The sequence below is a fragment of the Cyphomyrmex costatus genome, unplaced genomic scaffold, assembly GCF_001594065.2.
Source record: "Cyphomyrmex costatus isolate MS0001 unplaced genomic scaffold, Ccosl1.0 scaffold214, whole genome shotgun sequence".
NCBI lineage: Eukaryota > Metazoa > Arthropoda > Insecta > Hymenoptera > Formicidae > Cyphomyrmex > Cyphomyrmex costatus.
The window spans coordinates 1118988-1144046 of record NW_017276192.1 but is presented as its reverse complement, the minus strand read 5'-3'; the positions used below and the strand labels follow the sequence as shown (position 1 = coordinate 1144046).

General features: G+C 34.5%; 2 protein-coding genes across 2 annotated transcripts in view; one reads left to right on the top strand and one right to left on the bottom strand.

Annotated features, from left to right (window-relative positions):
* The first annotated feature begins 629 nt into the window (after nucleotides 1-629).
* Nucleotides 630-4288, top strand: und (methionyl aminopeptidase und). The gene is made up of 6 exons (XM_018539444.1): nucleotides 630-880; nucleotides 1875-1949; nucleotides 2009-2334; nucleotides 2698-3102; nucleotides 3435-3702; nucleotides 3800-4288. The coding sequence occupies exons 1-6, from the start codon at nucleotides 736-738 to the stop codon at nucleotides 4003-4005; spliced, it is 1425 nt and encodes a 474-aa protein (XP_018394946.1). The 5' UTR covers nucleotides 630-735; the 3' UTR covers nucleotides 4006-4288.
* An 86-nt stretch (nucleotides 4289-4374) lies between these two features.
* The window catches only part of LOC108773593 (uncharacterized), a 50236-nt gene continuing 29551 nt past the window's right edge, over nucleotides 4375-25059 (bottom strand). Inside the window, exons 3-6 of the mRNA XM_018539446.1 lie at nucleotides 19122-19176; nucleotides 8913-9072; nucleotides 7130-7301; nucleotides 4375-6578 (exon numbers count right to left, since the gene is read on the bottom strand). Coding sequence (XP_018394948.1) covers nucleotides 6489-6578; nucleotides 7130-7301; nucleotides 8913-9072; nucleotides 19122-19176 — 477 coding nt within the window. The 3' untranslated portion in view covers nucleotides 4375-6488. The remainder of the gene's footprint in view (nucleotides 6579-7129; nucleotides 7302-8912; nucleotides 9073-19121; nucleotides 19177-25059) is intronic.

Genomic DNA, 25059 nt, shown 5'->3' with positions numbered 1-25059 from the left:
ATATTATATGTTCGCGTATGAAATATATATATGTATATTTTCATATGTATAAGTTTCAATAATATTGAAAAAGTAAGCTTTGAATTTTGTGCTTTAACACTTCCAAACATCGCCTTTACATTTTTTAATATTAATCAAAATATTTAGGCATTTAAAAGACCAGTGTATACTACGAGTATATATACCATGAGATAAATGTTAAAAGTTTTAGTACTACATTTAGTGAATATTTATACATTTTCTCAGTATATATACATTATGTACATGTATATATACACACTAAAATTAAATATCTTTATAACGATTCTCTTTTCTGTATTATCTACTTTATAATAATTTACGTATGTTTATTGTAATATATTTACATACGACAGATTTTCGTATAACATTAATATTAATAAATACATAAAAAGTTTCACGTAAACGTAAAATATATACGACACAACTCTACACTGCTTCTGAATAGCACGGACGAGAAGACTTGAAAAAAATTATAGACATAGCATAGAAGAGAACCACAAAAAGTCGTGGACATTACCTACGTGATCATGGACATTGACCACGTAGTTCAATGTTCACATTTTGTGGACATAGAGGCGCTTACACATAAGATAATAGATAACAGGTAATTCGCGGCCTTTGCGGGCATAACCGCTCTCATCAAATTTCTCTGTGCCCTGCTCTCAGCATTCTCAGTCCTCTGTAGTTTGCCGTTATTCGCGAAAATCAACGAAAATGGCAGCCGTGTTGGACGAGGTTGGCAAATCCGCTGAAAAACTTGTGGACGAGGAGAAGGACGAGATTGTTGATGGGGAAGACAAAACCGGAGCAGCAGAAGCGTCGAAGAAGAAGAAGAAGAAGAAAAAGAAGAAGAAGGCCGGTGCGTTTTGTTCGAGTATTGTCCTCAAATGACGAACGTGTCTTCAAGTGTTACATCTCATTTTTTTGCGGCACACGGTTTCCAGTTGATGATGATTTAACGAATTTTCTATCCACGTCGTGATAGAACCAGTCACAAAGTTGTCGGGATAATTCACTCAATTATTCGTCTAAATGTTCGTCATTTTAATTCACAAGGTTTTGTTTAAATCGGCACAAATGCCTTGAGTACGTTGTTCATCATTAAGGTATTTGTATTTAAAATGGAGTAATGTAAACTTGAGAGAGAGATTTCAAGGTTTTTGGAAATTATTGCTTCTTTGAATGTAAGGTGACGTGGAAATATTTCATGTCTATGTGCATACATTGATAATTGTATTAATTGACGAAAATTCAATTTTGTGTCGTTATTGAATTTTATATAAGATTTATTTTTAATGATTGAATTAGTGTATACTAGCTCTTTGTACTTGAAATATATGAAATAGGTATATTTTTGATATTTGGCAAAAGCAATAAGAAAAGTTCTAGAGCAGTTTAGTGCTAAAATAAAAAACAAACCCTAGTTCTTTGTGACTGCCTAAAACTTTCTCTAAATCACTTCCTCTTTTTGTCAAACACTTTAAACTTATAGATATTTATTTTATTTTAAGTACAACGGTATACTAGTTCAACTACGAAAAACAATCCTAAGATTAAACGTGTAACTTTGAAAGTGACAAACTTGAAACAAATTATATGATATATATTGGAACATTATGACTTACAGGAAGAACTGCACTGATTATAACTCTTTTAAGCTGTAAACAATTTGTATATATGTATGTGTATCGAAAGCCAGCATATATATATTCAATAAAAGAATTGCATTGTTGATCCCAATGAGAAATGACAATGGAATCGATGTCGAATTGACATCAATTTGATGTTGGATTTCATTATCATTTCTCACTGGGATTCTCTATGAAATATTTATAATAGAAATGTTTATGCAGGTGCTGGAGAAGCTAGTGCAGATGTGCCAGAGGGGGAAGAAGATAAGGCCAAGGATAATAATGCAGTGGCCGAAGGTATTGTTAGTAATCTCTAGAGTCGCAATGATGGCAAATTATTCGGTTGAAATTTTTAGGCGCCACAGAGGTGACGGAGAACAACGGTGAAAGCGAAGAAGCCAAAAAGAAAAAAAAGAAAAAGCGTAAATCCAAAGATAAGGGCGGTATTAAGCAACAGACGGATCCGCCGAGTATTCCTGTGTCTGAATTGTTCCCAGACGGCAATTTTCCAGTGGGACAAATAATGGTTCACGGATTTCCTGGTATAGACGACAGGATGGCCAAAATGCGCTTCACGAGCGAGGAAGCGCGCGCCCTCGACAGAATGCATAATGATATTTATAATGAAGCCAGACAGGCAGCCGAAGCGCATCGACAAACCAGAAAGCATATCATGAAATGGGTATGTAAATCTATGTTACTACGAGAAAAAATGTTTAATTATCAAACATTACATAAATTTTTAGAATAAAGACTTTGGACTATGTTTGGCTATGTAAATAGTATATAAAGATGGTTTCCAGCAAAAACATAGATGATGTAGTGTAACACAGTGAATTTTTTATTCCTTGTTTGACATTGGCAAACAACAAAGACGTAATTAATTACTCATTTTTCACTCTTTAAAGTGAGATTTTACTTTAGAGTATAGTAGTCAGCCATAAAGAGTATGTAGACCTACTATATCATCTGTGTATCTTAGAAAACACTTGAAATCTATCTCACAGTTTCGCAAATAATAAATTTTCTTTAATGAATTTCACAGATCAAGCCGGGAATGACTATGATAGAAATTTGTAACGAGCTGGAGAATACAGCTCGGAAATTAATAGGAGAGGATGGTCTCCTGGCTGGATTGGCTTTCCCGACCGGTTGCTCCCGCAATCATTGCGCGGCCCACTACACTCCGAACGCCGGTGATCCAACTGTTCTCGAATACGACGACGTCACCAAGATCGATTTCGGTACTCACATTAACGGGCGTATTATCGATTGCGCATTCACTTTGACGTTCAATCCCAAATACGACAAGTTGATCGAGGCTGTTCGCGACGCCACCAATACTGGTATCAAGGCCGCTGGTATCGATGTGCAATTGTGCGATGTTGGTGCTGCTATTCAAGAAGTTATGGAATCATACGAGGTGGAACTGAATAGTAAAACGTATCCGGTATGAAACATGGAATGTTGTAAAGAATATCATTCTGTTCAGTTTAATTAATTCAGTTTTTTCTTGATATATATAATTTCCTAGTTATCTTTGAATAACACAAAGTGTCTTATAAGAACATAATGTGACTATCTTTGATAGTAAGTATCAGTTGATATTAACTAACATAGAGTTTTAGAAATACATGACATTCCTAGTTCACAAGTGCTTAAACTTTAATTCGACATTTAATTGCGAAAATATATGAAAACAAAAATTAATAATTAAAATCGGTGAAGATAGTGATAAGAATTTAATCGTTCACAATAATTATTTAACTAAATTTTTTGCAGGTGAAATCAATTAGAAATTTGAATGGCCATTCGATTTCACCTTACCGTATACACGCCGGAAAAACGGTACCGATAGTTAGAGGTGGCGAAGCAATCCGAATGGAAGAGAACGAATTCTACGCGATTGAAACTTTTGGATCTACTGGTAGAGGCGTGGTTCACGATGACATGGAATGTTCACATTACATGAAGAGTTTTGACGCCGGTTTCGTGCCATTGAGATTGCAGAGCAGCAAGTCTCTTCTTAACACTATCAACAAACATTTCGGTGAGAAGCCTAAAGAATGCTCGATTAGTTTAAAAAAGCATTAATTAACAGCAGATCTCTGAGCACTGGAATACTCTCTCTTTTATTTATATTTTAGGTACTTTGGCTTTTTGTAAACGTTGGTTGGATCGCGTCGGTTGTACCAAATACCAAATGGCGCTGAAGGATCTTTGCGAAAAAGGCGCCGTGGAAGCGTATCCGCCATTGGTCGATGTCAAAGGCTGTTACACTGCTCAATTTGAGCATACACTCGTTTTACGTCCCACATGTAAAGAAGTAATTTCTCGCGGTGACGACTATTAAAGTGCAGCCGTTGTTTTACAAGAATTATTATCGGATATCAAGATGTATTTTAATCTCGACATAACATCGTTGTCAAAGCATCGTACTATGCAGTGTTCGATGCGAAGAATAATCGTTGTAATACGTTAGTAACATTTCTGAATGTATTATCCGTAACTTCGGTTTCTTTCTCGATCGCAAACAAGTATCGTAGCAAGATTCGACATGGACGGTAAAAACGTATATAACAACAACAATCTAAAATATCAAATATGCGTATATCGTTTGAGAATGTGTCTCCTTCGCATTTTTCCTTCTTTTTTTATTTCTATTGATATATGTACTTCAAGAAAAAGGGTCTGTATTCGCTGTTATATGTCTCTCGCAACGTTTTTTTATCCACTTTATTACTGGTTCCTTACACATTGGAATGAAAATGACGAGGTTGATGTTTAGTGTTGAATAAAATATATTTGGAATCCGAGATTTTATCATTGCGACGATCTCTCTCCTGAATGTCTTGATTAAGTTTATGTTAAACTAAATATGACAAATGTAAGTTAACAGATACATACACGTGACAACTGTACAAAAAGAAAACGAAACATATTTTCCGTTTGTGGCTCCTCTATTAATTGGATATACACGGATATATTTCCTTAAATGCGAGTTATATATTATAAGATCCTTGTGCGGATCGCTTGGTAAATTAAAGTTGTAACAAACTTAACGGTTCACATTATTTCCGATCTAATGATGCTACGCGCACCTTTGTAAGATTTGTCAAATGTAATGAGCCACAAAATATACGTAGTTAAATTTAATATCGATACTTAAATACGATTAATATAATTGTTACTATGCAAGGCAGACGTGTCGAATTTGTTTTACTGCCACGTAACGAAGTATACAAGAACACATGGTCCCGCGGAGTTCTGACTTGTCTCTTGTCTCCTAGCGGAAACTACTTTTACTTTCAGGTGGCATCACTTTCATGTAATCGTAAAAATTATATAATTTTGTCGTTTACCTGGAAATAATATTAAGCTCGAGATGATAGCTGCGCTGATTCACGGCATCCAAAAGCCATCGCGACAAATCGATATTTTAACAATGAATCATGTGATCAGTTGCATGTTATCTTCACGGAATCGTCTATCGTGAATGAGTTTATTTATTCCGTCATGTAAGAAAATGAAAACGAAGTAATGCCACCATCAGCGATCTAAGCATCGTACAAAATACATTCTATCTACGTGCCCGAAATCGTGTCGAAGATCATGGAAAACATCGTCGTGACTTTCTGGTGAGAAGGGAAGGGAAAGGAAAGGAAGGGATTCTCGCCTTCGACACGAAGAGAACTCTTACAAGAGATGCGAATACGTATCGCAGATATCCGGGCATTCGCGACTCGTGCTCGAGCGATTAATCCTAAACACAAAATGATATCAATTTTTCTGTTTCACGACACGATAGATTTTATTATCAGTGCACAGACGAATGTGCATTGATAATAGCGATCTTTGGCAAATATCCGTCGCTGGCGATTTTTATGACACAATTTTGTACATTCTTAAATTAAAAAAAAGAATATTAATATCGCTTAAGATCAAAGGCTCGGAGCAGAGACAATTTTCTATTTGAATATAACCGGCAAATATCGTTCACAATTAAATTCTTTCGCGTTGTCTCGCCGTCTACAACTACTATCTATTGTCGATCTATATTGTGCTATTATGATCTATATCCGATGCCTTCGCGACGAAATCTCCGTCCTTGTAAGAAAAAATACGTCGATTATTGTATCCAAGTCAGCGTTAGCACGTACAATATAACTGGATTATCGCGTTTACCGTGTATAATAACGTTATCGTGTCGACATACTAATTGGTCGTCAAACGCATACTAAGCTCGACTGATCTACTATTAATAAATGAAGACACGTGGTTGGTTGTTGATTGTATTGTACATTGAGATACCCGATATGCGATACGTTTTACAAGAACCACTCGCGTGCCGCTTGATCTGAGACAATACGCATATAACACTATAATTTACGATGTCTAAATTGACACGTCATAAAGATGGTCTTAATTTTCGAGACACGATGTGTTTTTTTTTTGGTTCTTTGTGTTGTTTGGGAATGGATTTTACGACGGATTGGCGCAGCGATGTGGCGCGTTAAGTACCCACGAAACGTTCCTCGAGATAAATCCCCAGCGATCCTGCTCGTGATAACAATGAAATGCACGCTCGTTACGTTTCATTGTGTTATCTTAACACGTTTAATATTAAAACCTGACGTGTCTGTTACAACATACAACGCGCCAAATAACGCCGTTAATAATCCTTGTGTCAAGGGAATCTTATCGGGTTATGCATATGTACACTCATTGCAATCGATAAGGCGCTGAAGAGTGGAATTACGAGCCGCCCATTCGAGCGTATCATCCTCTTCACCCAGACGCGACACCGGTTTGCACGACCTTCGATCTTCACCGATTTCACTGGGACTCCGTGCGCGGCCTCAGCTTCGCTCTCGCCGTTATCAGGAGATTACTCGGTGGCTCCGTCGTCGCTCGCGATTGCTCCTGCTATATATAATATACAAAAATTCTTTATTTAATAAAAAAATTCAGCGTATACAGAATTTAACTTAATAAGTTGCATATTTGTGAATTGGAATCAAATTATATTTATAGATATATCTTTTGTGTTATTTCTATTGTTATTTGAAGTTGTATCGCCTAGCGATTCAAAGATATTAGAATTTAAGAATTCTAGAAAGGAACTAAGGTATCAAACGATCGATAACCTTTGAAAATTAAGTTTCAAAGTTTAAGAATTTTAAAAGGAAACTAAGATGTCAATCCATGATTTTTGAGAATTAGAGGATTCAGGGTTTAAGAATTCTAGAAAGAAAACTAACAATAAGATATTAAACAATCGATGATTCTCAAAGATTAGAATTTCGATAAAATATAAGAGACTAGAAGCTTAAAAATTGAGTATTTAATTTCTTTCGAGGATTTGGAAATGTGAAGATTCAGATCAGTCAGAATTCAAAACCTAAAAATATAATATGTTGATATAAAAATTTCACAAACGACGATTAACTATAATTATGTGCCCTATCTCGAATTACCGTTAGTTGAATATGTCTTGCTCTCTGCTCGATCGCCCTTTGCAAGGCAGTCCTAGGATCGTCCTTGTAACTTTCCTCACGAATCCTCTCAGCTTCCCTCCTCGACGCAGCTTCCCTCTGTTTCTCCAGGGCACGTTGCAGCTCACTTTTCTGGTTTAAGACGCTCTTGCCGCTGCAGAAAACAAAAGTATGCACAATTTAAAAGAAAAGCGATTGTAGCTGCTATAAATTATGTAACAACAATAATCTCCAGAGAGTGTAAATGCAAATGTCACGAATAAAATCAAATATACGAAATAAAATTTTGTAAAAATTCTTAATATAAATAAATAAAATACGTGTGGATTTTTGTGTGCGTGTAGTATATAATATAATATAATAAAGATACGTTCATTTAATAGACAGAGATGAACGCGTCGTAAGATTATGTTGTCTTGATCGCAAGTGAAGAAATCACGTGTGTGAATTGGCGTGAATTACGTGCCAAGGTAAAAGTCGGTAAGCGTGAACCGCTTAATTCCATCGAAGCGTGAAGAATCGCAGGTGCGGTGCGGTGCAGAGTACGAACACGATCACGTACTGATTAGACGTAAATAGGGAATTAATGTGGAAACGTATTTGATCCTATCACGATTGACCGCGATCGAAAATAAGTATACGTAATCACGTGAGAAATAATGTTTTATCAAGTGAAATTTGAACTCGTATGTATGTGTGTGATGTGTTCTACTACTCGATCACGCTCGGATTAACGCACAATAAAAGTAAATTCGTTGTATGATAGTGGCAGCTTTCATCAGGAAGTTTTTACACGTGGCTAATCGGCTTTCCATTTTCATCGCGAGTATTAATCACTTCTCATGGTATTAATTAGTATATTAATTAATTTTGAACGCCTAAGAGAAGCGATAAAATATTTACTTTAGGGAGGATCTCTCTCTCTCTCTCTCTCTCTCTCTCTCTTTCTCGTTCCGGCCTTACCGCAGACGGAATAATAAAAGAAACCGTCTGTCAAAACGAAAAACTTCTCATCAAGAATTCACAGTTAAAGAATTAATGAAATAAAATATATTCAGAGAAACTTTGTATAATGAATCTATTAAGAGAAATTTTTATATAAAAAAGACTTTAAAAAAAGAAAATATCTTACGCAATTAATTCTGTCGTAATTTTTGTAGAAAAGGAATAATATACATAGTAAGATATACATACACACACGCACGCACGAAGCATTTTTAATTTAAGTTTCCAATTTCTATAGTTTATGTCATTATTTAAATCATATAAAAAGTTTGTATTACACTTGAAGAAATTATACTTTATCTCTATTATAATGAGATACTTTTGTAGAGATTATTTATTTTCGCGTGCACGTAATGTGCCCTATACCGCAACGGTTTTGCATGCGGTAAATAGCCAATATCTCAAGCCGTTGAGTTATTTCTCTAACCCCACGCAAAAGCGTAGCGTTATGAAAAATAACGCAACGCAGTGGTAGCGCTCGTACAAATAACAACATGGAGAAACGCGCTCCCGCGCCCCACAATAAACAATTTACCACACATGTTACACAACCTGTACTATAACTTCTCTCATTACAAAATTATAGCGTTAACTTAATTATGTTAACGCTATTGCATTATATTGCGTTATGTAGTGTTGATTTAACTTTGTTTTGTTATAAAATTTTAATTAAAGAGCATTTTTTCACGACTCGGAATAATTGAGAGAACAAGAGAGTAAAAGCACACACAATTTCGTGTTTTGAAGGAACTCGACTTACATTTTCTGATTGAAAAGTAACTCCCTGTGGAGGTCCTTATGATTAGTGGAGGTAAGGCAAGGGTTATATGGTTTCCTCGGCAAGATTAGACCGTCTGGTCCCATATGAGGAGCCGGTGGTGGTGGAGGTGGTACGCCTAGAACCGGTGCCATTTTTCTTCCTGAAATAGAAAATACAACAAATTCAAAATAAACGATCATCTGAGACTCAAGCGGTGCATCATATTTGCACACAAATAGCAAGTATCGCTTTTTAATTCTAATAAATCTCCAATTCTCATACAAGAAATCGTTTTGCTTTTCCAAGAATTCGAAAGGATAAATTATAGATAAAATTGTATCATCATTTATGTCGATGGATTATTGTAGAAAGTAGACGTTTAGATCGTTGAAATTGTTTATGTTGAAAACATTATTATTAATATTAACAACACAAGAAATCTGTTCGTGTTGTTTGTGCTTTTTTTTGTACTCAGCATCTTTGCTTTGTCTCTTTTCGTTGCCCGAATATATAAAATATAATATTATATAATTTATATCTTATTTTAAGTGTAAACATTTTTTAGGATTTTAAGTAAATAGATTTAAATTATTTTTTTTTTAGTATACATATATAATATAATATTACATTATAATATAATAATTGAATAAATAATATTCAATTTTCCCGAGTTACTGAACAAATGAATTAGTTTTACTCTTTATTGCTAACATCTTTCGTTTGGAATAGAAGTCGCGTGACTGAAGTTGAATACTAACGTTCACTCATCTTTTTAGCCTGATTACAAAATTGCCACGTTAATTCAATTTTGTTTACACTATGGAATTTTCATTAAAGGAGAACTTTTAAACGCTTCGGAATAATCGAGAGAACGGGATGCGAATATTTCTCCGCTGATCCATCTACAATCCTGAAGATTAGGTGAAGTTTTGCGAATTATTTTCTTCTCGACGGAATAACGACTCGACTAATGCACACGATCACTCTCAAGTTGGTACTAAAAGTACAGCCTATGATGTAAGAAGACCAGAAATTAATTAACATTGCGCATAATAACAGCTGAATATAATTTGAAGTAAATTTCTGATTAGTGCAGGCAAATTTCTAACAGCAGCTTTATATTAATTTATAAAATTTGGGGCCAATTTCTGATGTCGTCATTATCCAAACAACACGTATGTCCGAAAAACAGAACATATAAGACGTTTTAAAGATATTAAAAGATATTAAAAGAAAACAAAAGATGTCTTAAAGGTGTATATAAAAGACATCCTGAAAACGTCTTATGTCTCGATTTTGAACTTTTGTTGTCTATATGGATAATATGAAATTGGTTCACCTGATTTTTCTTATTTCATGGTGCATCCTAGTGATAAGTATTCACCTTCCAACAACGCTATTCTCGTTCTAACTGAGCTACCCTGCTCACACATCGTCGTGGTATCGCGAGAGACTTGTGAGACACTTCCTCAGTATGTGAGACGTATCAAAGAGAGAAGTTCTATATATTTTTACAGGGCTTCGCGAGGATACAGTTGCGTTAATGGGATCAGGGGGCCGCGCAAATGGAATAGAGTCGCGGCTCAAGGTGAAACAAACGGCGTGTTTCCGTTGCGATTGAACCGGGTCGAACGTTTTAACCCTCTTTCTTCTTATAGGTCTACATTCGAAAGGCACGCGAGAAACACGACGGGTCGCTTAGGCCTAAGATACGATTAACAATCAGACAATAAAAGACTTTCGACGCGTTAACATCAGACAACATAGACAAATAAGAGAGACGCTTAGTTAAGACAACCTTGCTAATTGGACAGTTTTCAATATTAAGTTAAACATGGACTACAGGTCCAAAAAATACGGAACATTCGGGTTCAAATCTCGTATGAGATAATTTTTCGCAATAAAATTATTTACAGGTTTTAAGATGCTTATCAGCATCAGGTTATTAAGATCTCTTTAAGATATTTATGAGTATCTATGTATTGTATATTAAATTACTTGTCATTTTAATTTATGACATTATACTCTAGTTCTGCTAGGATTGCGTTTCAAGATTGAAAATTAAATTTAGCGCGCAATTTGCAGAATTGAATCAGTACACAAATTCACTAAAGATCCAGTTTGACCGTTAGAGCCTTTGTTTCTTATCTGTTGTGTAATCACATTACAGTCTTAGAAGATACTTGTTAGTTTAATACGGATAAAAAGGATGTGATAAAATTATTAAAAAGAAAAAAGAATTGGACGAATGATTACAAGGACATTTGCCACGACGTTCGTCTTGCGTGACCGAGTGTATGTTCTACTTCCGTTCTCTTTACCAGAGAAGACGTAACGCGTTTTCAGATAAAAATCGAATCGTTTCGAAATCATAGCTTCACGCTGAGGAATCGCGCAACGAGATTTTGTTTGCTGTCGAATGTGTGTTTTGTATCACGATTTTTGTCGATACGCGCTGAAAAGGTTCGCCTACCTTCTGGCAACATATTATAGTCGTCCGTTTGCTTATCATTGTTTATTTAAGATTATTTATCATGGTGCTACCAGTATAGATTGATACAATAACATGTCATTTCTGTCAAGATAACATTGTAAAATTTCCAGTCAAGTGTTGAAAAACTAAAATGACATCTTTCAATTTACGTATTTAAATTGATTTTTAAAATGTATTCGTTTGTATCGACGAAAATGTTATTATTAACATTAGTTAATATTAACAAAATTATATTATTGAATTAGTATAATATGATATAATTATTATTAGCGTTAAAATATAAATGAAATACTATTCACTTTTGCATTTTAAAGATTAAAAAAAAAATACCTACATACCTATGATGTGTAACGTAATAAATTGAGGATCGCGATTTACTTGCAAATTCCTCATGCAAATTGCGAGTTCGAAATATTAGAAGCAGCTCGCGTTAAAGACAATATTATTTTTAGCGCCACGGAAAAACGAGCAAATTTATTTCGAGCTGCCCGATGAAATGTTCGATCGAGTCACGAAATGAGGCCGCGAAAGTGAGCGAACGTTTCGTTCACGTGCACCACACGAACTGCATACGCGATTTTATGGAGACCCGGTGATAAGAAGAGGTCACGATATTTAATCAAGAGTGACCTCAAATTAGAAATGTGGATAAAAAATCCAAATTAAATGCATAAATTAATTAATTTTATCGTTAAGTGTGCTCTTCTATTGAATTTAAAAGTTGTCGTAAATACTACGCGTGCAATGGAGAAAACGCTCTTTCCGCTTATTGAAAAAATATAGGATATTGTCAGGGAAAACATTTCTCTTAAGCCTCTGTTATATTCACAGGCGGATGCTTTGTTTATTTATTCGCAGTCATTGACTTACCACGGCGGTGCATTGATCCGAATTTTTGAAAGCATAAGATAAGCCAGCAATACTTAAGTACATATAGTATGCAACGCATCATTAATGTAGATAAGTGTGCAGCACCAAGATAAGCGCGAGTATTCGAGTCTAACAATTATAATAGATATGAGCGCACGTAATCATTGAATGATGAATGACTGAAAGTATATCTCATTTTTTAATCTTTCTTTTCAATGCCAAAAGATATTCAAATCGCATGTGTAGTAAGGACTTTCTCAATAAAACAAGACTGCTAATTGCTTCATACGGCAGCTGCAGTACTTTACTACCATCTCTCGCATCGAGTTTACATTAATACTTTTAACAAAAAACGTGACAAGTTTTTTGTATATCATATTTGTAAAATGAAGTTAAAACTTCATATTTCCACTAGAAAGTACGTATAGTATAATTTATTTGATAAAAATTTGATTGATTATCACGTGCTGCGCTTTTACACGTAAATTCATAATAGACGTTCATTTTAATTTACAGTGTTTTGACTTTACTCGGTATTCGTGTATTTTCATCGAACAATGTTTGGTTTAAATTTATCGAAGCATGATGTACAGAAAGATGACGTTATGCATGACAATCGAAATCGGAAGCCCGTTACGCGATCACCTACTTACGCACGTCGTGCATCGTCAGCCTCGCATAGAAAATAATCACTGATCCCGATTCAATTTACAAGAGATTGCTACATAAGTTAACTTAACACTTATGTATGTGCCGACCCCATGAGAGATATATGCTTTTAGTAATGAAAATTTCTACGACTTGATCGTACATTAAATTCACGATTAATGCAACTTTTTAACTTACTTAAGCCACTGATAAGATGTTTTTCTCTACGTGAGTAGAGAAAAATCAATATAATATATTAATGTCTCTTATTTATCCATCTATTTATATCTTATTTACTTATTCATCTTATTTATTATTATCTTTTTAAGAAATAACGATATTATCATGCGATTAAATTTTTATTATAATACCAACTATTAATATAAAATACACAAACAAACAATTTTTATGTTTAGGTACATCATAAAATGTTTACCCAAAACATTTTTTATGTTGAATTAAATAGAGAGAGAGAGAGAGAGAGAGAGAGAGAGAGATGCTAATAATATTAAATATTTTTATAACATTTTTAAACAATCTTGACGTTTATTTATCAGTTTATACGCTAACGATTTCTAACGATTGTTAAACGTATATTGGGGACTGTGTTAAGTACTTGGATAGTTGATTCATTGTTCACATTATATAACGTGCAGTTGAAATAAATTAAAATTAACATCTACCTATTAAGTCTGCATTTTGACAAACTTTAGCAGAATCTCGACTATCTCGAAGATTCAGAATGAAAAATACAATGCCTTAAAAAAAAAGTTGTGAAAAACGGCATAAATCGTATTCCGTCGAGTGCTCTTTTATTGCTCATTCAGAACTGAAAAGAAGTTGATAATGCAAAGCCGAAGAAAGTGCATGCAAGTAGCAGGATAACACGATTATATAAGAACGCATGTGTCACGTTAACCACTTTATTGCACTTCAACAGAAATGATTGAATTTCAATCGACCGCGTGCGTAAAGTCACACGGTGATATAATTCTTCTATACACGATTACGTTTCGATTCGACTAAACGTTGCACAACGCGTGCTATATAATCATAAATTAATAAGATTTGAAATAAATTGTCAGGATTTATTGAAAATCCTCTAATCATACGTTACATCAAACGATAATAAATGCATGAATCGATATCTTTATTTCAATGTTTCTCAGAACTCAAGAATCATTTTATTTTGTCTAAATAAAAATACTTAAACATGTAAATTTATATATTTTATTAATATATGTAGAATCTTTCACGATAATCTACAGAAAAGGATACGACCGAGAAATCTGTGGATCGAAAGTCTCAGAACAAAATTTCATAATCTCAAGGGTCTCAGTTGCAAAAGATTTCGGCGATGTAGAAACATAGAAATATGATGATCCCAGAAAACGAGCTACGACAATACAATTTCGGAAGAAAATCCAAAAATGGTATCAATGAGACTTTAAGATTTAAATCTTATAAGCTTTAAGTCTTAAGGCGTGTAAGAAATTGATCAATCAACAGTCAATATAATTGGTCAATTTCTTCCAATTTAAAACTTAAAGCTTATAAATTTTACGTTTTTTAAATTTAACTCTCATTGTAAACGTCGCTTAAGACGTTAAAGATTACAACATGTATTATAGTTTTCCCAATTATTTACGTTCCGATAAATGAATTGTGACTTAAAAAACTTGAAAAAATATTCAGTCAAAGCAAAATTTTTTCAGGAAAATATATCGTTTTACTAATAATAACTAATAAAGTTTCTTCTCAAGAATAAACATTCGGAGAAGCCCGAGCATTTTTCTCTCTGTCTCTCTCTCTCTCTCTCTGTGTATGTGTGTGTGATTCGTTAGTTCCATTCCATTTAGTAATTTGACAATCGTAACGAGCCATCAGTAAAGCATTCTCTAGACGTGGGTGACCCTTATTGTCGTCGCGAGAAGATCCAGACCGGATCTGAATCGTTGGATTTTACGAGCGGAAAGTGAATTTTGCGCCCGGAACATCCGGCGAGGCGAAGCGCGACGCGTCGTTAATCGCGCGTGGAGCGAAGCGTGGTTTACAGCTTCGTATATGGTAACACCAACCGTAGTCGCTTACCCCGAAGCGAAACATCGAGGGAACATGTACGGACATGCGCAGGATAATGACGGGCGTTTGCAAGATCCGAATCGAAAGTTTACAGCCGCGAAATATTTTCTACAACGACACTTTCCTCGATCTCTCGATAAGCAAAAACTGTAACTCTCACTTTCGATCTGGATGGCGGCACGGCAATCTTCGGAGAATTACAAAGCTACAAGGGTCAGTCTCACTATGATTAACTTAATCGGCTGATTCAATATTGCCAACTGCAAAATTGAAAACACAACTTTCTATAGCAGCTGCGTGAAGAACGACATGTAACATTAAAATAATTAAAACAATTAATTTTATGTACTTTGTTATTATACATACACATGCGACAATAATAATGATTAAATAGTCCTTAACTTTTCACCATGCCAGAACATTTTTCCAGTTTTGCAATTGGCAGTACTTGCAATTTAATAGGCCGATCAAATTAATCGAAGTTGGTGAGACTAGCCCGTAAAGAACTATCAAAAGAGACTGTAAAACTTTATCTGATTGTAAGTATCTCTGTCCATTCTAATTTTATGGTAAATTCACATTACATTGGATTAATACACATTAAAGAGATTCCTTTTAATTAAATATCGTATTAAAGCTCCTTGCAATAAATCTATAAAATGGGCAGATAAACGATAACGTTCTGTTAATCTCTTAATCGCGATACTTGGCAAAATTTAGATCGTAAAAAGACTCGTGTGGAAAAATAATGCAATCATAAGCATGGAAAATACGCGATGATAAACAACGATGCAAAATCATCAAACAAGTTCTTATATTAGCTTATTAAAATAAATTAGCTTCCTTCGTTAAATGAACTTGGTTTAATCGTGTATTTTGTGGAGACTTTAAACTCGAGTGAAACCGTGCGGTGGTCAAAGTCGTAACAATTAAAGCCATAATCGCGGTTACGGTATAATCGCTAATTATTCATTAACAATTAAAATCTAATTACGAAACTATCAGCAGCGATAATTACGGTTATCCTTGAATCCTGCGTGCAGGAGAAAGATTATTAAACCCATCATGAGCAACGCGGTCACTCATGCTTTTGATCGCTTTACAGACTTATTATGTATAGTCTGACCGCCGCGGATTAAATCGAAGATGACATAATGATCTAATAATTCGCGACGCGGTACAGACCTGCGATATTCCGTTGTATCCCTATTCACTTCCTTCTTCCTACTTTCACCGCTGAGCTTACCTAACTTTATCATCGCTACACGTAATTGATTTCCAAGTTAAATAAAAACTGCGTAGAAAAACGAACTTACAACAATAAAAGCGTTGCTAATTAACGCATGCGTCACTTTAAAGTTAACATAATAAGCCCTTTAACGACGAATAAAAGATAAAGGTAAAAAATATATATATCTAAACAAAAGCCATTATTTTGTTATAAAATAAAATAATGATTGCTTTTTTTTAGATATTTTCTTAACTATTTTTATGTTTCATTTTCGTTAGTTTTTTTTGTGAATAATTATTATGTCAATTTTAAAGCGTTTATATTTAATTCAACATAATTTCCCTGCGTTAATTAATTTTATTTTGTTATAAAAGCTGAATAAAAATCTCAAATTTAGAATTAAATAGTAAGGGATATGTTACGCGCGCGAATCACAAAATCAGAAAAATTATTTGAGCAATTTATATTGTTCGAAAATTAGATGAAGCTTGTTGGTAATAAATGAGAACGGTACGCGATAAGAAAATTATACACTGCGGGGTCATTCAAATTTCGGACGTGCGAAGGGATTAGACCGAGAGGAGCCGGGGACCTGCATGAGGATGACGTGGTGGATCTCGAATTAACGAGTCGTGTGTGTAGAGTGGCGAGGCGGGCGAAAGGGATGAGACGCGCGTAAGCCAGCTCGGGACGTAATTTTCAGGCAGATGTGCGGCTGCGGAAGGGAGATCATTGCACTGGCAAGGAGCAGCTGAAGTAGCGTGAGAAAATGCAGCCGATCATCGTCGTCGCGTCGTTGGAGGCGCACACGGTGCTCATCCGCTCGTATACTCTCGTCCGGGATGATAGTGACCGAAGGGCAAAGTCAGGGCCGTCGCAATCTCGCGCCGGGGACGTGTGATATGTATGTTACGTTACGAGAAAAAAACATGCTTTCTGCTTCACGGCATCTCGAGAATTATCGAGAATTATCCTCGAGAATTATACTGTTCTATGTTACTCTTATCCTGGTGCTACATAGGTGGCATTTTGCATTGTATCATATCTGAACTTTAGGTGTGGTATGCATTGCTAACTTTACACATTTATATAATTGATAAACTATTATAGCCTCGGTATTTTGGTATTAATAGTAAGATTTTCATTGCAAAATGATCTCAGGAATCCACTCTTAAGTGTTATTAGGGACGTATATCCTCTATACAGAGACACGAGCTACTTCCTGTCGAGCTACTTTGTGCCCTAAATAGTAATCTCAGGAGGTTAGAAGTACGACAAGATAATTTGTATTTCAGTTTTTGAACATGGTTGGAGACACTACCGCGTCTCCTTAAACAGATTAACGCAGTATTAACACGCATCTGTCTGTGACACATTTGACTTCGCGGTTTCTGGAGCAGTGCGATTACAATCAAAGAGACATTTTTTTGGAAAGCTTAATAAATTAGTGATTTTTTAAAAATACTTTTTGTTATTATCACAAAATTAAATATTAATGACGTTTATTATAAAGGGCTCGCGATATCGTCATACGTTAGAAATACAAAACAAAGATAGAGATATATTTTTAATTTTTAACTTTTACTTTTTTAAACAAATTGAAATTGAATTAAGATTCAAAAAGAGATGAATATGATAAAAATAAAAATGTGTGATTTAATTTACATTATTTACAAGAACTGGACGAATATATTTGAAAGTAAGGATTAAATCCACGAGTACGTATTGCGAGCAGCGCAATTACTGATGAAAATATATAGCTGTAGTTTTTGTGAAAACATATCGAACGCGATACAATTAGATACACACATGTCTCATAAGCGGTAATAAATACGCCAATATATGGCGCGCTTGATTTGCGAGTGGAAAACCGTGTAGTTAATTATAATATAGTGAATTATAATATATAATAACAGAGTTGTAAAAACCGAGAGCTGTAAATTTCCAGAAGTGCAAAACGTCCTGAACATTAGAATCCAATTAGAACAATAATTAGTGATATATAAACATCACGTTTCTCCTCTAAATAAAATCGCATGTATTTTTTATGTATGTAGTTCCGTACACTATTAAGACTACTTTTAGAAATAAAGAGAGACAGAAAGAGAGGGGAAACATTAGTTTCACGAAGTACTTAACATTGACATAAAACCAGTGTAGAGTCGGCGATAAACTATGTGTGTTAAATTGTGAAAGTTATCGTTTAGACTTAAGTGACTAAATAAAAGCAAGCACAGTAGTTTAAAAACAAAACTTCATTACTTATCGTTCGTCATAAAAAAAATTACTAGCTACATATTAATAAATAAGTTAAAGATAATTCGCATTTTGCTCGCATTTATTCCTAATTCAAATAACGATTAATTCCTAATAATTATTTACTGCAAACTGTTGATGAATAAAAATCTTCCAGATAAATTCGCAGTAACAATTAAAATAAATTCAACAGTATCATTTTATTAATCTTTTTACAGAACTGGAAAGCGACTATAGCGCGCGCGGCACTGAAAATGTTTCGTATACCTCTATATCTTAAGATTACAATAATGAAATAATAAATTGTAACAAATCTTATTCGAAGAAGAGTTGTTATAGAGAAAAGTTGTTTTTAAAAACAGACCTAGCTCTCTAATAAATAGATTAAAGTTTGAAAGAGAAAGTCGAAAAACTTTCGTACAGTCCTGAATTGTCTCATTAACGATTCCTTTGTATGCTGGGAGATTTCGTCAATGAAACTAAGGTACCGTTGAACGTATCGAATGAATCTAATCTAGTCGCGTACGGTCGTCATCGTTGATTGCGTGCGTCTCTTTACGACGGATGAATGAGAAAGAAAAAAAGTGCAGAGACGGGAAGACAGAGAAAATTATTTCGAGTGACTCACCGTTTGTCAAACCGTCGACGTCGTCCGAGTCGCACTTGAGACCGTTAGTAATCACCTGAAACACATACGTAAACTTGATTAACGGCAGCTTATGATTAGGATGAAGTTAACGTACAGAATCCAAGGGAAGAGATTGTCTAATGAATTGTTTAGTTCATTTGTACGTCTTTTACGTGAAAAATGATGACAAATTATGATCTATGGTAATTAACAGATAAGCTTGTAATTTCATCGACATTTTATAATTAATCATCTAATTAATTTCTGAAATTATATATATATATATATATATATTACAGCTGTCCATTAAATTTTCGCATTTCTCTCTAGCTATCTAGCAGTCTTTAATTTGTTAATTTCCATGACGATGCGTCATAACATGCCGTTTTTTTCTGAATTATTAAATTACTCATATCATCTCATAAATTATTACATAATTAATCTGTATACGGTTTTGTTGAAATATCTAAAAATTTAACTCTGAAAATAGTTTTATTTGAATCAAAATAATTATGTAGAACGCTCAAACTAATTGATAGAATGTTAAAACTTGTTACAACATTGTTATCAACGCTTGACAGAATTATCTAATAAAACTATACCATATTTTCAAGTCTGTAATTATACAGTTTCATTTTTAGCAAAACTGTTCTTTGCTTGTATAGTATTATAAATTACTAAAGAACCACGTTCACATAATATGTATTATAATCATTTAACTTTTAGTAATGTTTAATTCACGAGTCTACTTCTCTTATAAAAATCTAATACTTTCCAATTTAATAATATAGCCAATTTATTACTGAAAGATTTTTGTTTCGAAACGCAATCAACAAAACACTACTTTTCCTGCACTTTCGTGCAATAGGTAAGTATAACTGCGCTCGAAGAGGCGAGGAAAGTCATATTCGCGCGGGCGGCTTCCTGTCGTCATCGTTATATAGATGATGATTTCACTGAGATATCGCTCTTACTTGGCCGTACGCCAGCAGGATTCAATTACAATTGCGATCGCGACTGCAGCCGGGCTTTTGCAAAACGATATTGCCGTACGTTTCCACGGACTCGTGTAAAATCGGATAAAGCCTGCACCGGCTAGTATCTCAGAGATGATGACTAGTAATTGCAGCGGTTTTCCATCCGGCATGCAGACGACGTTCACCGATACACAAGCGGTCGTCTATCATAATCACTAAGAATATATAAACATGACGAAAATCAAGTATTACGCATGGGAAACGCATGTTAATCGCGCTGAGATCAACCATCAAGCATATGCTAATGACATGGAATTAGTTATTCGTCTTGCGATGTAACGCGAGAGATACCTACAATCCTGGGAAAGCCGTTCTAATCCCTAAACGCGCAATTTGTTTCCGCTATCCACACGAGAAAATCCTGTCGAGTTTCATGTAGGTCTTGCAACATGAAAGAAATAATGGAGAAAATATCTCTTACTGACTGATACATCAAGCACAGATATATTGTGGAAGGATTATAATTATCTTTACAAAAAATTGATTTACAAAAAAGAAAGATATTTAACACAGCTTTAAAACATCTTTATCGTGTGCACAAACAGTACGATTTTGCTGAAATATCTGAAAATTTAGCTAGATTTGAAAATATAATTAGATGGTTACGTTCGTTCGAATGTCGTTCGAATGTGCGAGAATTTTAAACATCGTAATGAAATTCTCACAAAAATATAACAATTTTTTATCCTTTTATATTTATTAAAAATTGATATCTCCTATGCATTCATTATAGGATTAAAGAAATAAAAGATCTGTCGATGCAGAATGCGTGAGAAGCAGTTTCACTTTCGTATAACTGGTTATGGAACACAATGATTACTACGGGTCCACGAAAAGAGTCATCGTATCGAGCTCCGTCCGATAAGTAAATGAAAACATCAATTTATATATACATATACAATGATGCCTGAACATCAGGACCAATGCTGAAGAATCGTAGTTATCATTACATAACAGCTTCCGCCCTTGATTTCGGCCGCTGTTGATTTCGACCGCCTTTTTCGAATGCGTAAATGGAAAAAAAAATCAAGCAATAACAAGCGTTTGCAGCGTTATATTTTGCCATGTATCGATGATTGTTTACAAAATATTTAAAATGATAAATTTTATATCGATTTATATATATATGACGATATATTAATATGAGTTTATTTATTTCAATGTATAAGTAATTCAAAATTTCTTATTCACATTAAACATTATAGTATTAAATATATTTCAGGCAAATCTATGATTGGTTTTATGTCATAATTCAAAATAGAATTTAATTTACAGTTTCATACGTTTTGTATTCTATAATATACATATACGCATATATTTTGACTCCTCAAATGTTTCTCGTCTTATACCTAGTCTATACACAGAATTATAAACAGAATTCTATCACTAATTACAAAAAAAAAATTATCTAAAACGAGCATTAATCAGCGGAATTTCTCGTTGAAAGCTCGAAAAGACGATACAAAGAGAAGATTGCAATAACACTGGTCGTATAAATCTCAATTATAGAATGCTTCTTTCACCATTCATATGCAAAGTTACTGAAACTAATAGTACAAAGCCAAGGTGCATGCAAGTAACAGAATTGTAAAAAAGCACACACGTGCAGCTTTAGTCATTTTACTGCGAAAAAACCTGATTTTTCACACTATTTTTCCCATACTGCTTTAACTTCTTCAGGGACATTGGCATATAATTGTCGTGTTGATAAAAGTGAGACGAGTCAAAAATTAGCATTAGAATTGGAGTGTTCAAATTTTAAAAAGCCACGACGATATATATAGTTTTAAAGAATATATATAATTGAAAGTATATAACATATACTAGAGAAAGAAAATGAAATTGTACATATTTACTATTTCAATTGAATATACAAATTTAAAAAATGCTCTCTAGTAAAGAGTAAAATGTTGCTAATTTTTAGATGTGTCACTTTTCTATCAACGCAGTAATATGTCTATATACTTGCTTAACTATTTTTTAATTTTAATAACGCAAACAAAAAATTAACTACATTATAATTAACTACAATGATGCAATATTCTTAAATCTTTTCATTCCGTTTTTCTTCGTTTAATTTTACTGAGGAGTTAAAAATAAAATAAAATAAAATAAGTATGATTAAAGAAAAGATTAAAAATATTATGTTTTTGTAATTTTAGAAACTCGTCTGTAAGAAGGCTAATTGTATGCGCATTAAAACAACGAGATGTGTAAGCTACAATATTCGATCTCTATTGATTATCTAGCGATAGATGCTCGTATTTATACGAGGCGATCGGCACACGATAGGTGTTTCTTGCATTATCGCAGTGAGGACTATACGAAAATCATCATTTTAATCTGCGAAAGCTGCCAGGTGAAAGAATCGGGTCGCTTAACGAATACTGATTTAGACGCGAGAAAGAAGCAAACTGTGCCCGTCGAGAGTCAAGGAAAATCGGCTTTGCGTCGTGATTTGCACACAGTTCGACGTTTCTCCTCTTGGCTAAAACGAAACCACCTTACCATCGTATATAGACCGTAAGCAATTTTGCGGAGCATCCATCTACCCAAGGTATTGTATGTAACTTGCCGCGGCGAAAGAATATCTACTTGTATATAGCCGCTAATTGTATCCTCTCGCACGCGTTCAACCGCACGCGCTGAAAAAAGTGTTTGGGTTTTCGCCCTCGCCTCGTTGTTTGTCGACGGTGCTCGCGCGTTGTTTAGACCGCATGTGTTTACATAAACGAGTCGAGACTCACTCGGATTCGGTAGGGGACCCACGCCACCGACCCATGCCCGGTGTTCTCCGGAAGGAAGTGGAAGGTATTAATATTTCTCGCACGACACCAACAGTACACGTACGGCGGGGGGAGTGGCAATTGTCGGCGATGGTTTACTCAATCTACTTGCATTTGCGTCGCGGCGGGGAGAAAACACAAAGCCCAGCTCCCTGCTGCAGCTGACCGAATTTCTTTGAAGGGATCGGCCATTCGCGCGGTGCGGGAAAAAAGACTTAATTATTAAAACAATTCCAAGAAAAGAGAAGGATAAAGACAGAAATAGAGAACTTTGTTAATGCATGTGGGAAACTTAACATTCGTATATCGTATACGTATTCTACATTTCAGTCGTGATAGCGTAAGAAAACGCTGAAAGAGTTGAACGAAAGCAAAACTTATGCATGGAATTCAATTTCATTAATGATTCTAAATGATATGAAATTAATAAAAAAATTCTTGATAGAAATTATTTTAACTACATATATGCATAAATAATATAAAATTTAGTATTTATATAAGTTATTTTTTCAAGTATTAAAAAAAAGATGTTTTTTTATATTTACCATCATTGCTTCATCGATTAATATTAATACATATTATATCATTAACAGCTGTAAACTTTTATATAAAAAATTGATATTGAATATTAAGATAAAAATTGACAATTATAAACGTAATACATGTATATAGACTGTACGTATTCTTTAATTATAATTTTTGTGCTCTGCTAGAGAAAAAATTGAATATAACTTTCAATTTTATCAGCACGCCTCTTAAATTTGATAATTTAGGAAAAAAGAGAAAGAACGATATTCAAGTTATCCCATTCTAGAAACCGATAGTGACAATAGGAATGCACGTTCTAATCTTACTACGTTTATATAGATTTCGATTAGGTATATCCATCCTCCGATACTTTGCTCACATCTGATTATTCATGAATAAAGGGTTGACATAATGTATGTGCATTTTCTTCGCATTGCTTATCTATACAGGTATATACAGCTTGGTTAAATGATACCTTATTATAATTATTATTTAAAGTTTTATCTTTTATTTCTCAAGAACCTTTTAAATTTATGTATAATATGCCGATAACCAAATAGGTAACAATGCAGATAAAAGAACTGCAGATGAATGGAAAAAATATAAACGTCTAATAGTCTTTTAACCAAGATTATAGTACATCCGAATTATACGCATTCCATCGTTACAACGCATCCGCTTGTTTCATTCAATGAGGCGCGCGTAACATCGTATCGTGTATATAACAATAGGCCGAAGAAAAGTACATTTGCATAAACGCGGTATGAATGTGGCTATAACAATTCTACCCAAGTATTTTTTACGATACAAAGTTAGAACGTGTTTTCTCCACGACTAATTGTAATAAGAGTAATCGCCGCGGTGAGCAAGACTAACGCGAGAGGAAAAAATTGCGAGCTCCAACCGCGACGCGCATTTCAAAAAGTTACGCTCCTCGCGAAGATTATCCCGCAATTGCGCTTCCAACGTGATTCTCGTCTCGTGGCCTCTTGCCTCCGTTTTATCGGAGTCGTCCCCGAAACGGCCAATTTAACGTTCAAACACCCGGCGCATAAAAGCATGCATTTTCTCTTCGGCACAGAGCGATAATTGTCCGTGCACTCGCGCGATTTATTTCCACCATCCAGTTACAACCGTTACGAGCCGAAGGAAGCCGGGGCGCGAGAATATGGTATCAGGACCCTAGAGAAGTGCATCTAGTTCTTATTATCATAGATCGCTTGGAAAGATTATACATTACCATGAATATTTTCTTTCTTTCACATTTTGAACTTCAACGTGCGGAATAAAAAGATGCACGTATTCTTTTTTCCGCAAGTAAAGCGAGGTAATAATTGAAATCGCGTAGGTAATTTTAATTTCAATCAAATATACAAAACGTACGCTAGGACAAAATTTAGTGGCGCTTCAGCAAAATTATTGATACATTTTTTAACACTAACCAATTTAGCCAAGACATGCAGTGTATCACCTTCTAATAATGTAAACGTCTAATTGTAGGATTGATTAAAAAGTTTGTTTCAAATAATTGCGCACAATTTATAGCGCTAATTCCTAATTGTTCGTTTTTTACTACATTTATGCAGT

Coding starts and splice junctions, on each gene's coding strand:
- und (XM_018539444.1), top strand. CDS start 736: ATGGCAGCCGTGTTGGACGAGGTTGGCAAATCCGCTGAAAAACTTGTG. Junction 3,103..3,434: donor TGAATAGTAAAACGTATCCG/GTATGAAACATG, acceptor AATTTTTTGCAG/GTGAAATCAATTAGAAATTT. Junction 3,703..3,799: donor CACTATCAACAAACATTTCG/GTGAGAAGCCTA, acceptor TTTATATTTTAG/GTACTTTGGCTTTTTGTAAA.